The 16,555-nt window shown below is 40.5% G+C and overlaps 1 protein-coding gene across 1 annotated transcript in view; it reads right to left on the bottom strand.

The window, feature by feature from the left end:
• MSH3 (mutS homolog 3) overlaps positions 1-16,555 on the bottom strand; it is a 484,945-nt gene that overhangs the window by 424,740 nt on the left and 43,650 nt on the right. Inside the window, exons 7-8 of the mRNA XM_030193332.1 lie at positions 12,758-12,906; positions 10,735-10,901 (exon numbers count right to left, since the gene is read on the bottom strand). Coding sequence (XP_030049192.1) covers positions 10,735-10,901; positions 12,758-12,906 — 316 coding nt within the window. The remainder of the gene's footprint in view (positions 1-10,734; positions 10,902-12,757; positions 12,907-16,555) is intronic.

Below are 16,555 nucleotides of genomic sequence, written 5' to 3'. Positions count from 1 at the left end.
CAACAGTCCCCTTCGGGTTCCAGATGTAATAGGCCCGAGTGATGGGAGGTAGTGAGTCCTTATCCATTCCAAGAATGTCAACCATATATTTTTTTACCATCTCAATAGGAGAAATTAAAGGAGATTTGGGGAAATTTAGAAACCTAAGGTTAAGTTTCCTAACCTGGTTCTCCAGGTATTCCATTCGCTTCTGCATGAAATTATTATCTTTAACCAATGCGGTTTCCAAGTTCCCCATTTCTTGAAGCTCAATATTCATTTTATCTAGTTTCAAGGATTGCTGTGCAGTCACTTGCGCTTGGAGCAACGCAGCTTCAGACAAAACTTTAATATCACCAGTATTTTCTTTCAATATATTCTGCATAGAAACCTGCATGCTGTACACCATGTCCCACAGTGACTCAAGTGTCACTACTGCTGGTCTAACCACGCCACTAAAGGCTGGGAGAGATTGAGGTTGGGCCTCAGTTCGAGATAGTTTTGAAACGATATCTTGAGATAATACCTGTAAAGCTGATTGAATTAGCTGCTCTCGTTCATGAGATCCATTCTCTGTAGCTGCAGACCTTCCCTCATGCAGATTCGGTTGAGCCACTTCGGCTTCCGTCGCTGTTCGGGCTGCAAACAACTCTCTCCCAGGCTGAGGCGGAGCAATACGATCCACAGGGCTCAAGGAAGCCCCGTTAGGACTCTCGATCGACGGCAGCGCGTCGAGAGTTGCAGTAGGGGTTGAAGTTCCTCGAGGCCCCGATTGTTGCTTTGAAAATTGCAGGGTCGTCTGCTTCAACGTTGGGATGGTCTCAGGAACCGAGGGATGTTCCCTGACCTTTCCCCTCCGCTTCCCCATTCTAAAAAACGAGGCGGCAGAAGCACCAACGGAGCTGAAAACCTAAGCTACCTCAAGGGCAAATACAGGTGCATCCGCTTAGAACGCCATCTTGAAAACCTCTATCCACATTCCACATGTTTTGACAACTTTGAATAGTTTTATGTCATCTGCAAATTTATTCACCTTGCTTGTCGTTCTGGATTTCCAGATCATTCATAAATATGTTAAATAGCACCCATTCCAGTACAGATCCCAACGACACTCAACAATTCATTCTCCTTCACTGAGAAAAATGGCCATTTAACCTTACCCCTCTGTTTTCTGTCCAATAACCAATTCCTAACCCACAAAAGGACATTAACATAATAACACAGTAACATAGTCGATGACAGCAGATAAAGACCTGTACGGTCCATCCAGTCTGCCCAAGATAAACTCATAGAATAAGGTATGATGTGATACTTCACATACCTGATCTTGATTTGTCTTTGCCATTTTCAGGGAAAAGACCACAGAAGTCTGCCCAGCACTGTCCTTGGTCTAACACTTCTGAACGTGTCATTGAAGCCCCTGAAAAGCCCCACTCCAGCCCATCCAAATCTGTTCTCCAACTTCTGAAGCTAAATCTGTCCAGCCATGATCAAGGCACAGACCGCAGGAGTCTGCCCAGCACTGACTGCTTCTCAATTACTGATGTTGCCACCTAATCACTACTAAGCTTCTTTGGATCCATGCCTTCTAAACAGGATTCCTTTGTGTTGCCCCACGCATTTATGAATTCCGTTACCGTTTTCATCTCCACCACCTCCCATGTGAGGACATTACAGGTATCTACTACCCTCTCAGGGAAAAAGTACTTCCTGATATTATTCCTGAATCTGCCCCTCTTAAAGTTCAATTCAAATCCCATAGTTCTACCACCTTCTCATCTCTCGAAAAGGTTTGTTTGCAGACTAATACCTTTCAAATATTTGAACGTCTGTATTACAATCACCCACTGTGCTTCCACTTCACCTATGCCTAATCATGCCATCAGCTCCTTCTTCAGGTAATGCCCCATTTTACCAAAATCAGCTTGTCTGAAATCCAGTACTTTGAGTTTTGTGTGCCTGCACTCCACTTTCAATCTTATATCAAATCGTATTGTGTGATAATCACTATGCCTACGTGAGCACCCACCCGGACATTTGAAACACTTCCTCCATTTGTGAGCACTAGATCCAGAGTCACCCCTTGCCTCGTGGGTTCCATGACCATTTATCTGAGCAAGGCACATTGACAGGCATGCATCCACAATCTTTCTGCTTCTTTCAGATTCTGCCAACGGGACATTCCAATCCACATCAAGCAAGTTGAAATCTTTCAGAAATAGCACTTCCACTTTCATACCAAGCTTATGTGTATCTTTTATCAGATCCTTGTCCAGCGTCTCCATTTGTGCTGGAGGTCTGTAGATAACACTCGTATGAATACAGGTTCCATCTTCTCTTTCTAGGCCAATCCATATAGCTTCTTCCTTTCCCCAGGTTCCCTGCATTTCAGCCGCTCTGATATTATTTTCCACATACAATGCCACTCCTCCACCTCTCTGGCCCTCCCTATCCTTCCTAAAAAGATTATAGCCTGGTATGGTTGCATCCCATTCATGGGAATCATTGAATCAGGTCTCTGGAATAGCAATATCCAAGTTTTCCTCAAACACCAGGGCTTGCAATCATGAACCATTTTACTCAGACTACAAGCATTTGTGCTCATTGCTTTCCATGTGCTAAGTGAGTTTGGATGGTTTTTTATATTTGCATGACCTGTCCCTCTACCATCATGTTTTTTTTCTGGGAGTGATTTTCTGAATTCCCTTGCTTCCTTTTGTCACCCCCCCCCCCCCCACCCTCTAGTTTAAATGTCTAGAAACATACTGTCTGAATTTCTCCCCAAGGATCCTTTTTCCTATCAAAGAAAGATGTAGTCCATCATTATAGTACAGCCTATTATTTTTCCATGTACTGCCCCACCCTCCTATTTATCTAAAATCTTCTTTACTACACCAAGCTTCAAGTCACTTACTGAATTCCTCTTTAAGTAGTCTTTCCTGTCTCTCCCCACATGTAGGAATTACTTCAAAAAAAGGCTGCAGCCCGAACCAAAGACTTGTGTCCCTCCCCAAGCTTCCGGAACGCTCTCTGTGCTTTAAACTTGCTATTGTTGGCTAGGTCATTTGTCCCCAGGTGGGGTACAATATCAGTATTAGAATCTTCACTCTCTTTCAAATCACATTCAGTATTTGGTCGGTACTTCTGTTAGCTGAGGATCCTGGAAGGCATTTCACTAGGTTGGGTCTCTTGAACTGTGTTTCTAAGTTAATGACTCTGATAATGGAGTTTCCTAGACATTGCCTCCTATCCCATAACTTTTTAATTTACTCAGGTGTCTCTCATGAGGAACTCTGTCATAAGCTTTCTGAAAATCTAGATACACTACATCAATCAGCTCATCTTTATCCACATGTTTATTCATGCCTTCAAAGAAATGAAGCAAATTGGTGAGGCAAGACTTCCCTTGGATGAACCCATGCTGACCCTGGAACCCTTTTTAAAAACCAGTGTTACACTGGCCACACTATCAAGAAAAGGAATGTGTGATACCGTAGGCAAGTCACACATGGAACATTTCCATTTATCCAGATCTTATTACAGAAACAATATTCCTGCAGAAGGAACAAAGGTGGATATACCCCCTTAATACAATAGAGCCAGTAGGTTTAAATGTAAGGATTGAATGGAGCCATTTTCTATGATTGGCTCCCACACAGAAGAACGTCTGACGTCAACCAACAGCTGAAGGTATAATTTGTTTGACAGGACACCAATAAGTGTTGCCGGTTAACAGAGCTGGAGCAGCTTTCACAGATGTAAGAGTGATACGTGAAGTTCAAGTTCCATGTTGTATCCTGTCTACGGTATATACTTAATCTTGATATTTCTCTCATAGCTATTCCTCGTTAGTACCTTGAAGCAGCTACAGTCTGATCTACAGCACAGTGAAACGCTGGCCATCGTTGGTCAGGGAAGATCTGAATGAGGCAACCGTGGACCCCATCCAGGAGCACAACACAAGCTAAGTTATAAGCTATGTTCATTGTGGCGAATTGATATACAGTATCAGCACGAGAAATGGACTACATGCTAGTATGTTAGATAGTAAAGATTCAAACGAAAAACTTATTTAATACTGCATGTACACTGGAATCTAAGGAGGTTTTTCAGCCTATGATAAATATCAAATCCCTGTATAGACCGAGCAATTGGCAAACGGGAGTGTTTTAGTACCGAAAGGGACCATCACAGACCTTGGTACTTTGAGGCTGTTTTCCTCCATTAAGCAAAAAAAACATTATCCATTCTTACTAGATAGTGGTGATGTAATTACAGTACTATATTGAATGAGTGAACCCCACTACCATGTTATTGCAATTTAGAGGCTTCTATGTTGATTGCCATATCCATCCAATTGCAATGTCTCATATCATGCAATAAGAAAGGTATATTTGAAAAACTTAAAGACAGCAATGGGAGGATTTTCTGCCTTGTAATGATGATGGAAACATGAAGATAGGCCTTTTGTGAGAGGCTGGGAAAACAAGTTATAAAGGGAAGTTGATATGGATAGCTTCACAGGTGGGTGAAAAAGCAGAAGGAAGCTGAGTTACTGTAGTTGTACCAAGATTTACAGAGATTGTAGGAGGAGCTTAAGCAGAATGGTAGTAGGAAAGTGCATAAACAATTGCAATTGGTGCAGAGGAAAATAGATTCTCCACTGAAATGGAACCAGTAGAGTTTCAGCTGCATCGCAGAAAAAGATACTTTGTATAAATTGTAATAAGGCTGGAAAGTTTTTAGTCTGACAGGTTAAGCAGAAAAGGAAGATAGGAATGTTCAGGAGGTATATAATGGCATTGGAGTGTTATACTGAACTGGCCAGATCTGCAAGGCTTTTAAACAATTGTATGTACAACTGTACTCATTTCAATTAAAGTGTGGGGCAATAATGTTAGAAGGGTATCTGGTCAGGGCCAATCTGAGTAAAGAACAACTTTCAGATACTGCATAGGCCAATTTTCCTACAAGAAATGAACTGGGAAATTAGGCAGCTGGCACCTGGAAAGGCAACTGGTGATGATGGCTTTACCATAGATTACCATGGGAGTGGAGGAGTGGCCTAGTGGTTAGGGTGGTGGACTTTGATCCTGGGGAACTGAGGAACTGAGTTTGATTCCTGGCACAGGCAGCTCCTTGTGACTCTGGGCAAGTCACTTAACCCTCCATTGCCTGCCGCATTGAGCCTGCCACGAGTGGGAAAGTGCGGGGTACAAATGTAACAAAAATAAATAAAATTATAATAAAAGGTTAAGAGCGGAAGCAGTATCTTTGTTGTAAAGGGTGTTTAATGATTGGTTGATTGAAGGCAAGTTACTGGCTTCAATGTATAAGGTGACTGACCTTCCCAAAGAGGGTAAGCCACACAGTCACTGTGAGAGCTATTGGCCAATCTCTCTTTTGAACTGCGATGTAAAGAATTTGGCGAAAGTCCTGGCAGGTGACTGGATGCAGTGATTCCAGCCCTAGTGAATTGGGACCAGATTGGTTTCATTAGGGGTCAACAATTTGCCAATAATATCCAGAGGATTATTAATATTAGTTGTGATATGTAGCACAGAAACATTATAAATTATTTAGATTTATTTATCCCTTCTTGCTATCTTAAAAGGGTATCTGTTCTAAATGTGTAGATTGTTTTCTTCACATTTACTTTGAAACCATAAACCTTTGAAAATTAAGTTCCTCCAGTAAAACTGGGATTGAGACCATTGGATTTTCCATAAACACCATAGTATCATCAGCATAAAGTGATATCTTATGGGCCTTTCAAGCTATTATCATAGTAGGATGTATGTCCAGGTTCCTCCTCATTGAATTCACAAAGGGCTCCATTGTTAAGGCAAAAACTAAAGGTGATGGGGACAATCCTGCTTAGTACTACACCCCAAATTAAAACCCAATGATATATACCCATTCATTGCTATCTGAGCCCTTGGAGAGGCAAACAAAGCCTTTACCCAATGTACAAAGTTGGCTCCCATTTTTTCCAGCGCCTAAACAAGTACCTCCACTGCATTCTATCAAATGCGTTTTCTGTGACAAAGGTCATTCAGAGCCCTGATAATTATATATTTATGGGTATTATGCAGGCCTGACATCCCACTTTGGTTCAGGCTCTGAAATGACAGTATAACTGACAAGGCCTACTACTACTACTACTATTTAGCATTTCTATAGCGCTACAAGGCGTACGCAGCGCTGCACAAACACAGAAGAAAGACAGTCCCTTTAAAACTACCTGCCCCTAGCACATAAAGCTTTTAAAGATATGGGTATATAGAAAAAAATGTAATGGTTAGTTGGATGGAAATATCATTGCTAAAAATGATGATAGTCTTTTTGTTTGTGATGATGTTTATGGCCCCTATCCTTAGCTATACAATAGAAATAGTTCAAAAATAGGGGGGGGGGGGGGGGGAATAGTAAAAAAGCAAAGACTAGGTGGAGATTCAGTGACAAGAGGAGGGAGTGTGGGTTGGGCACATTACCACCAGCAGTGGTATTAAGGCAATGCAGTCCCATTATTTCAGACCCAAAGAAGTACATTGGGTTCAAATGGAGAGATCTTTTCTCACCTCGTTTTCTGCCTTTATTTATATTTTATTTTTTTCAACTAGTTATAATCCGCACAACCTTAAAATTCATGGCACACAGCAAAACAAACATAATTAAAATATAACACACATAATACATAACAAATAGACAATCATTGTCAAAGCTCCATCAACATACGAAAATCAAAGGTGTAACAATTTGCCCTTCAGCATACTAGTAGAAAACCTCTCTGATCACATTGAAATTGGTTCCAATATTACAAATATTAAAATTCAATTTGCTCCATAAAAGTTTTAAAATAAAATTAATTCCTATTTAATCTGTCCTATGTTCTGAATTACTTTTATATCATATGGGAGAGAATTCCATAATTTAGGGCCAATAATATAGAAAATTGAGGACCGATACTCTTCAAGCCTCACTGTATGAAAAGATGGTAAATCAAATAATCTATTAGAGGACGGAAGGGCCCTTGACGTTTGGTGTAGTCTTAGATTCACAGATTTAATACTTTAAACACTAGCAATATTTTAAATTTAATATGTTCAATTGGTAGCCAATATAAGCTTTTTAATACGAACAAATTGAAAGCATCCTATTACCACTCTCGCTGTGGCATTCTGCACCACTTGCAGGGCTCATAAATATGATTTTGGTATCCTAAATCAACAAACCATTACAGTAATTTAAACAAGGATTAATAACACTATATTAATCATTCTAAAATTAGACTCAGACAAAATCTTTAAATCTTTGGACAGTTCTTAATTTGAAAAAAAACAAAACCTGCTAATAATTTTGAAACTTGAAACTTCATCGTTAAAAGGAGAATCAAGGATTATCCCTAAATTCCCAATATTTTGAACAATAGGAATTGTCACATCATCTACTGAGAAGTGAGATGGGACATCATCTGAAAGAAATCCAGATAAAAATAAAATTTGCGTTTATGCAATATTCAGCTTCAGATGATCTCCTTTCATCCACTGCCCAAGAGTGCAAACTGAGTCAAAACATATCAAAACAATGTTCAACAAAAACTGGGTATCATCGGCACATATTCTAAATGGAAACTCCAAAATTGTAACAATTTACACAAAGGGAGCAGAACACATAAACAAAAAAATCATTGATAAACATGAGACTCCTCTTCCCTCATTTAAAGTCTTACTCAAAACACATCATTTTCAGTTAGCCTTCGCCAATTAAACTTGTTTTCCCTAACTGTGGATCTGCACTAGACTTTGGGGTTCTGTGGGATACAGCAGGTTTGCTTATTTGTGGTCTGTTTGGTCTTGTTTTCTATTGTTTTAGTTTTATTGTTTTCTGCTTCTTTTGCTTTTACTATAAAATTTAAGACACACTGTATTGTGCTGTGTGATAATGCTTTTATTACTACTATACTACTACTATTTAACATTTCTAAAGCGCTACTAGGGTTACGCAGCTCTGTACAATTTAACATAGAAGGACAGTCCCTGCTCAAAGAGCTTACAATCTAAAGGACAAACGTACAGTCAGACAAGTAGGAGTCGTCAAACTGGGGCAGTCTAGATTTCCTGAAGGATATGAAGGTTAGGTGCCGAAAGCAACATTGAAGAGGTGGGCTTTGAGTAAGGATTTGAAGATGGGTAGCGAGGGGGCTTGGCGTAAGGGCTCAGGAAGTTTATTCCAAGCATAGGGTGAGGCGAGGCAGAATGGGCGGAGCCTGGAATTGGCGGTGGTGGAGAAGGGTACTGAGAGGAGGGATTTGTCCTGCGAGCGGAGGTTTCGGGAGGGAACGTAAGGGGAAATGAGTGTAGAGAAGTAATGAGGGGCTGCAGACTGAGTGCATTTGTAGGTAAGAAGGAGAAGCTTGAACTGTATGCGGTATCTGATCGGAAGCCAGTGAAGTGACCTGAGGAGAGGGGTGATGTGAGTATATCGGTTCAGGCATGCAGCAGAGTTCTGAATGGATTGAAGGGGGGATAGATGGTTAAGTGGGAGGCCAGTGAGGAGTAGGTTGCAGTAGTCAAGGCGAGAGGTAATGAGAGCGTGGATGAGAGTTTGGGTGGTGTGCTCAGAGAGGAAAGGGCGAATTTTGCTGATGTTAAAGAGGAAGAAGCGACAGGTCTTGGCTGTCTGCTGGATATGCGCAGAGAAGGAGAGGGAGGAGTCGAAGATGACTCCGAGGTTGCGGGCGGATGAACCAAGAATGTAACTCGCTTTGACAGCATTGCCTTAGGCAATTCATCAAATAAACATAACCTTGTCTACTTTGGGGAATAAGATGAATGCAGTTGAGACAAGGTTAGAAGTACTGGAAACCCAAGGAGAGACTTGGATGAAAGACCGTGTGAACCTGCGTGCTAAAGTTGAGAACCTGGAAAATGCTGTCAGGTGTCAAAATCTTAGATTAATACATTTTCCTAAGTAATATTCTACTTCTGCACTGGACATGTTTAAAAGATACTTGTCTGAAATTTTGAAGGCTCCGGAGTCCTCATATCCACCGACACCTAAGATTTATTACCTTCCTGCTGGTAGGAGAAAAGCCCAGCCCAACGAACAGGGTTTACTTATGGATACTTTGAATTTGACTGGTTTCCTAGAAAAGGTCAGACTTAGAGGTTCTGGCTCCTGCTACATTATTAGTTTAATTAGCATTGGACTCAGACAGATAAGATAAAAATGTTTACGAATTATAAGATAAGAATGTATTCTGATGTATCTAGAATGACGCAGAAGAGGAGAAATTAATTTTTGTTATTAAGACCTAAAGTGCTTCAGTTGGGGGCAACTTTTGTCCATTTCTCTTGCAAGTGTGTTATCACCTTTTAAGGTGCCAATTATGATTTCTTTGACCCTGGGCAGCTTACTACTTTTGTAACAAATAAGTTAGTTGTCTTTTCCACTACTATTCAATGAATGCCCCCCTGTGTAAGCTTCAACGAGAATGTAGTGTGCCCATCAGTAAGAAACCTCTTTAGTGTCTTAGTACATTTTTCTTTGTTCTACCATTGACAGCTTCTCTCCCTATTATTGTGGACTAACGATAGCAGCTGAATGTTCTTTAAGGGTTTCTTTATTAGATGGATTCTGTTTTCTTTTTTTTTTCCTGTTTCTATCGTTTTCTGCATTGTCGTAATATGCTATATTGTGTATTTGAAATTGATAAATAAAAAATAATAAAAATCCACAAATTGACCATACACAACCTTTTCAATCAATTTAGCAAAGAATGGAAGAAAGGAGACTGACCTATAGTTGTCCACCAAACCAAGAACCAAGGAGCAATTTTTCAATAGAGGTTTTACTGCAGCAATTTTCAAAACCTTTCTTACATTCATTCAACAACGTAGTCGAACATTTAAATAAACATTCAAAAAAGGATCCTTCAATCATTTAATGACAGAAGGATGTACAGGATCCAAATTACAGTAAGAGTTCTCAACCTTACTGAGGTTGGGAGGAGGGGAAGGGACAGCTAAAGAAGAGTCATGAATTTTTGGACCATTCGATTAGGGAGTGGAGGGGGTTCTTAAAGTAGTAAAAGTACGCGGAAGATTTTTTTTTTTTTTTTGCCAGTGATTAAAAGACAGTAGCACCTTACCTAGACTGGTGTCACAAGAGTTTCTGAGGCTTTTTCCTTTCCCTTTTTAAAAGCTTGCTTATCTTGCCCCTTTTTAGCCTATTCTTTCTGAAAAAAAATATATATCCTGGTATATTTACTTACCTGGTCCGCTGGTCATGGCCAAATTTTTGAAATAATGATCACAGAGAGATGTGAATAATTGCAATACTCTTTCGAAGTATTAAATTCACCAATAACATAATACATCAATGGCTGCACTGTATAACAGATCACCTTTCTGATGCAACCTCTATATCTCAACGATCATTTCTAAAGAGCCACATTCACACGGTGTCTACTTTTTAACCTTAAAATTTTAAATAATATTTTAAGTAGCAACTATTTCAAAAGAAAAAAAATTAATAAGAGCCACACTCACACTTAGGACTTGGAACAGTCACGGAAGATTCTCAAATGCAATTTTATCACCGATGCACTACACTTAAAAAATTAAAGTCATTAACTTTTATTTTTTAATTTGCAAATTTATACACTAGAAAATACATCTGCAAAATGTCTGTTAAGCCATATGAAAAAAAAAAAAAAGATTTTTGCCAGCACAATGTAATTTAAGTACCTACCTAACAGAGGTTATACTGTCAATAAGTCTTTCCAATTCCTCTGTTAAGTCTGATGGAAGCAAAATTTCAACTGGTTGCAGCCGTAAAATCCGACTCTCCAACTCCAAGCGCAGCTTTGAATCTTGGAAGCTGTCAAAGATTACTTCCCCTGTAGAGGGCTGTACAGCCTGCCAGATTACAAGAGGAGAGGTACAAGAGATAGGATAAGAACAAATAGATTTACAAAGGTTAAAAAACTAACAAAACCAAACAAGAGAAATTAATGATGCCATATAACTTTCAGCAATATCTGATTTTAACAGTAGCAGGAGAAAAGCAAAGAAAACCAGTGTATCTAGATTTTCAGAAAGCTTTTGATAAAGTTCCTCAAGAAAGACTCCTGAGAAAATTAGAGTCATGGGATAGGAGTAAAGGTTCTGGTGTGGAGTAGGAATTGGTTATTGGACAGAAAACAGAGGGTAAGGTTAAATGGTCATTTCTCTCAATGGAGGAGGGTTAACAGTGGAGTGCTGCAAGGATCTGTACTGGGACCGGTACTATTTAACATATTTATAAATGATATAGAAATCGGAACGATGAGTGAGGTGATAAAATTTGCAGATGATATAAAACTATTCAAGGTTGTTAAAACACGTGCGGACTGTGAAATATTGCAGGAAGACCTTAGGAAATTGGAAGACTGGGTACCCAAATGGCAGATGAAATTTAATGTGATGCACATTGGAAAGAATGACTCGAATTATAGTTACCTGATGCTAGGGTCCACCTTGGGGGTCAGCACTCAAGAAAAAGATCTGGGTTTCATTGTAGATAATACGCTGAAACCTTATGCTCAGTGAGCAGCAGCGGCCAAAAGAGCAAACAAGATTCTAGGAATTATTAGGAAAGGGATGATGAATAAGACTGAAAATACTGTAATGCCTTTTTATCGCTCCATGGTGCAACCGCACCTTGAATATTGCTTTCAGTTCTGGTCACTGTATCTCAGTAAAGATATTGTGGAATTAGAAAATGTTCAAAGAAGAGCAACCAAAATGATAAAGGGGATGGAACTCCTCTCATATGAAGAAAGGCTAAACAGGTTAGGGCTCTTCAGAATGGAAAAGAGATGGATGAGGGGAGACATGATTGAGGTCTACAAAATCATGAGTGGTGTAGAACGAGTAGAAGTAAATCGACTTTTTACTCATTTCAAAAGTACAAAGACTAGAGGACACTCGAAGTTACATGGAAGTATTTTTAAAACAAACAGGAGGAAATATTTTTTCACTCAACAAATAGTTAAGCTGTGGACAGGGCCGGTCTTAGCAAGTGCGGGGCCCCATGCAGACCAATTTGGTGGGGTCCCATCCTAGGCCCGCCCCACCATAGCCCCGCCCCAGCCTGGCTCCGCCCCCACCCTAGCCCCACCCCATTTATAAGATTATTCCATTTTTAGAAAAAATTTTTTATTTATGAAATTTCAAATAAAGACAAATGACAATAAACTTGTACAAAAAACTGATTGAAATAATAAGCAAAATGCTATCATGAAACCACAAACAGCACTAATTCCAAGGACAGGACGAGCTACAACCTTATGCGTGGCGTGGAAAGCCAACTGTAATTATTATAGCCAACTGTAATATGAGCAAAAACAAAATATATCGAACAGCTTTTAAGCTTGCAGGGCACTTTGCTTTGGTCATAAAAAGGGCACTGGAAAGACCATAGCATTAGAAAAAAGCCTTTTCTTACCACTTGTTTATGAGAGCAGAAAAAAATGTTTTAAAAAATGGTCAACGTTTCTCGTATCACAGAATAGCTAGCACTGCGAGTTTAAACAAGTCAAAGGCGGTGCTGCAAAGATCTTCATCCAAACCGTGTACAGCCACCTCCTGGTGAAAGCAACATATGACTACAGTACAAGAAAGGAACGACTAAGTGAGGAAAGTAGGCAGATGAAGGAATGAAAAAACAAAGCCGATATTTAAAGAAAGGGGAGAAACACTATGGACATAGCACTTCTAGAAATAAAACTTACCACCAAGCCAAGTGTGACTTTGCCATTTTTCTTGTCTTTTCTGCTCTCTTTCACTTCACAAACACACAGGAGGTAGTTATTAGGAATATCTGCAGCTGGCACCTCTTCAACGTCCATCATGCCATCCAATTTCAACAGAGGGCTCACATTTAAATAAGTATTAAAAAAAACACCACCAATTGTTTCCACAGCCATCTGTAAAACTAGGGGGCAATTCTATGAAGTGGAACCTAGAAATAGGTACCACTTATAAGCATCAAAGGCATCATAAAAAGTGGCAGTTAGGCACCTATGTGCACTGGGCTGACTTTAATGGTCTGTGCCCTGATCGTGGCTGGCTAGATTCAGCTTCAGAATCTGGAGAACAAGGCCAGTGCTGGACAGACGTCTACAGTCTGTGCCCAGATCATGGCTGAATAGATCTGGATGGGATGGAGTGGAGCTTTTCAGGGGCTTCAAGGAGTGGAGCTTTTCAGGGGCTTCAACGTTAACTTCAGAAATTTTAGAACAAGGACAGTGCTGGACAGACTTCTATGGTCTATACTCTGAAAATGGCAAGAACAAACCAAGATCAGGTATACATATGAAGTATCACATACCATATGTATTGAGTTTATCTTGTTGGGCAGACTGGATGGACCATACAGGTCTTTATCTGCCATCATCTACTATGTTACTGTGTTCTATAAGGAAGCGACTAAGTGCCATATTGCCTAACTGCAAGGGGTGGCATACATGTGGGCAGAGCGTGGGCAAGCCATGGCCATCTCTCCCAGGTAAATGTGAAGTTTATAGAATACTATAAACTGCACAAGTCAGTCACTTGGCACACCTAGGCATACCAACTTATGCCTGCCAATGACATGGCATAAGACAGTGCACCTATACATGGGTGCACCAATGCCAACCTTACACCAGTATTCTATAACGAATATTGGCACCAAGAATTGGCACTAAGTGCACGATACTATGGCACCTAGACTGAAGTACAAATTTATAGAATTGCCCCCTAAGGCATTAATCTGCCTTTTTTTTTTTTACTAGAAAGTGCACATCTCATTAACCATAAAATGCAAATGCAACTAACCAAAATTAGAAAGAGCAAAAAGGCACTTTAATGCCATTTCACAGTACCATTAGCTTTATAGCAACACATGGCTCTGCTATCTTTTAGCCTCAACCTGTGAGAGAAGAATAAGGAGGGGGGAGAGAAAATGGGAGCAATAGCAAAGAGAGAAAGTGAGGGGAAGGGGGAAGTGAGAGTTAAGTATCTCATAAAAGGGAACAGGAGACTACATACAAATTATCCAGGACCATTATAAGGCCTTATAGCCCAATGGAGATATCATTATTTTTTCGCGGTGCAACAAACCGCTCAGTTTTTTGTTGGTTTTTTTTTTGGACGACTCGATATGCAAATGATCCCTTCTCGTTTTAAGGCACCACTAACCAATCGCGGTGCTACAGACTACTCAGCATTTTCTTTTTTTCGCATTTTTTTTCTATACCTTTTTGTTGCTCTGCTGTTCCACCTGCTTATCACGTTAGTGTACCTGAACTGCAGCGGAACATCTTTAAAATGTAAGTGGAGTTTTCCATTATTATCTAAAGTTTTGTTTGCTCCAAAATTATTTTAGCTAGCGATTATAGCTTACATGGTTTATTTGTGCCGCCGATCTGGTTTTGTTATTTCATTTGTTAGAGCCTTTTCATAATATTGGGTTTTCAGTACCCTGTCTCACAAGTGTTTGCTCCATCCTTAGTTTTTTGTTGCAGTGCACATAGCCTTAAGTTTTCTCGATATGAGTTTTGTCACCAGTTTTATGAATACTCGTTAGATGTTTGTACTGTGGTTGGTCTGAAAACTGGCAGTTTCTGTTTGTTCATTATTTTTTTCTTTACTCCACCCCCCTTTTCTCCTTTCATTGTCCTTCCCCTTTATCTCCCTTGGTTTCCATCCCCCTCTCCCACCTCTTCCTCTCCCTTTATTTCCCTTTCTCCCCTTCCCTTTTCTGTCTTCTGTTCCCTTTTCCCTGCCTTTTTTTTTTCTTTTATCCGTGTTCACCTTTCCCATTGCTGCCACAAATCATTTCTGAGTATTCCTTTTCAGGGGAACTCTTATTGGCATTTAGAGAATAGCTAGCTCATAAGTTTTTGTCCATATGCCTTCTTTTTCAATGTCCAAGACAGCACAAAGGCAGACGGTCTGCAAGCTCCAAGATGGAAAATGTACAAAGCAGATCGTATATGTATATATGTATTCATGTGATTTTTTTTAAATTGTATTAATAAATTACGTTCTTAACGATCTGCTTTGTACATTTTCCTTCTTTTTCAATGTGACACCTTTCCCAGCATATGCTAGCCGAGGTTGACTTTGTGATTTGCTGCCTTCGCCCGATTTGGTCTTAGGCATGCTTCTCTACATTTATTCCCTCTTAACTTCATTTTATGCCCCCCTCGTTCCAGAGTTTTCCTTCAGTTGAAAAAGGCTCACTTGCTGTACACTAATGCCCTTGAGATACTTAAATGTCTCCACCCTATCTCCACTCTCCCTCCTCTCTTCCAGCGTATACATGTTGAGGTTCATAAGCCTGTCCCTATAATTTCTGTGTTCAAGACCGCTTACTAATTTTGTAGCCACCCTCTGGACCGACTCCATCCTGTTTATATCTTTCCGTAGGTGCGGTCTCCAGAACTGCACACAGTACTCTAAATGGGGCCTCACCAGACACTTATACAAGGGCAATATCACCTCCTTTTTCCTGCTGGTCATCCCTCTGCTTATGCACCCAAGCATCCTTCTGGCTCTGACCGTCGTTTTTTCTGTTTGGAAGCTTTAAGGTAATCAGACACAACCACTCCCAAGTCCTGCTCTTCCTTCGTACACAGAAGCACTTCACCCCCTATATTGTACCATTCCCTCAGATTCTTGTGACCCAAGTGCATGGCCCTGCATTTTTTAGCATTAAATCTTAGTTGCCAAATATTGGTCCATTCCTCCAGCTTCGCTAGGTCCTTCCTCATGTCATTCACACCCTCCAGGGTGTCCACCCTGTTGCAGAGTTTGGTATCATCTGCAAAGAGACAAACCTTACCAGATAGCCCTTCCGCAATATCACTCACAAAGATGTTAAAAAGAGCTGGCCCAAGGCCCAATCCCTGCGGTACTCCACTGATAACATCCTTTTCTTCAGAGAAAGCTCCATTTACCACTACGCTCTGTCTCCTTCCATTTAACCAATTTTTAAACCGATCAGTTACTCTAGGTCCCATATCGAGGGCACTCAATTTATTTATCAGTCACCTGTGCAGAACCATGTCAAAAGCTTTGCTGAAATCTAAGTATACAACATCTAGCGCCCCTCCCACATCCAACTGTTTGGTCACCCAGTCGAAGAAGTCAGTCAGATTCTTCTGACACGACCTGTCACTAGTGAAGCCATGCTGCCGCGGGTCCTGCAATCCATTCAGTTCAAGAAATCTCTCACAATCCTCCACTTTAGTAGTGTTTCCATTAATTTACTCACCACCGAGGTCAGACTGACAGATCTGTACTTCCCATCCTCCTCCTTACTTCCACTGTTGCGCAAAGGAACCACATTCGCCCTTCTCCAGTCCTCCAGGACCACTCCAGTCTCTAAGGAAGCATTGAAGAGGTCAGTAAGCAGAGCCGCCAGAACTTCTCCTAGTTCCTTGAGCACCCTCAGGTGTATCCCATCGCTTCGTCTACTTTTAATTTAGCTAGCTCCTCACGAACACAGTCCTCCATGAACTGGTCTTTGTCTACCATACATC

Source organism: Microcaecilia unicolor, chromosome 2 (assembly GCF_901765095.1).
Source record: "Microcaecilia unicolor chromosome 2, aMicUni1.1, whole genome shotgun sequence".
In the NCBI taxonomy this organism is placed as follows: Eukaryota; Metazoa; Chordata; class Amphibia; order Gymnophiona; family Siphonopidae; genus Microcaecilia; species Microcaecilia unicolor.
This window is presented reverse-complemented; position numbering and strand designations above follow the sequence as displayed.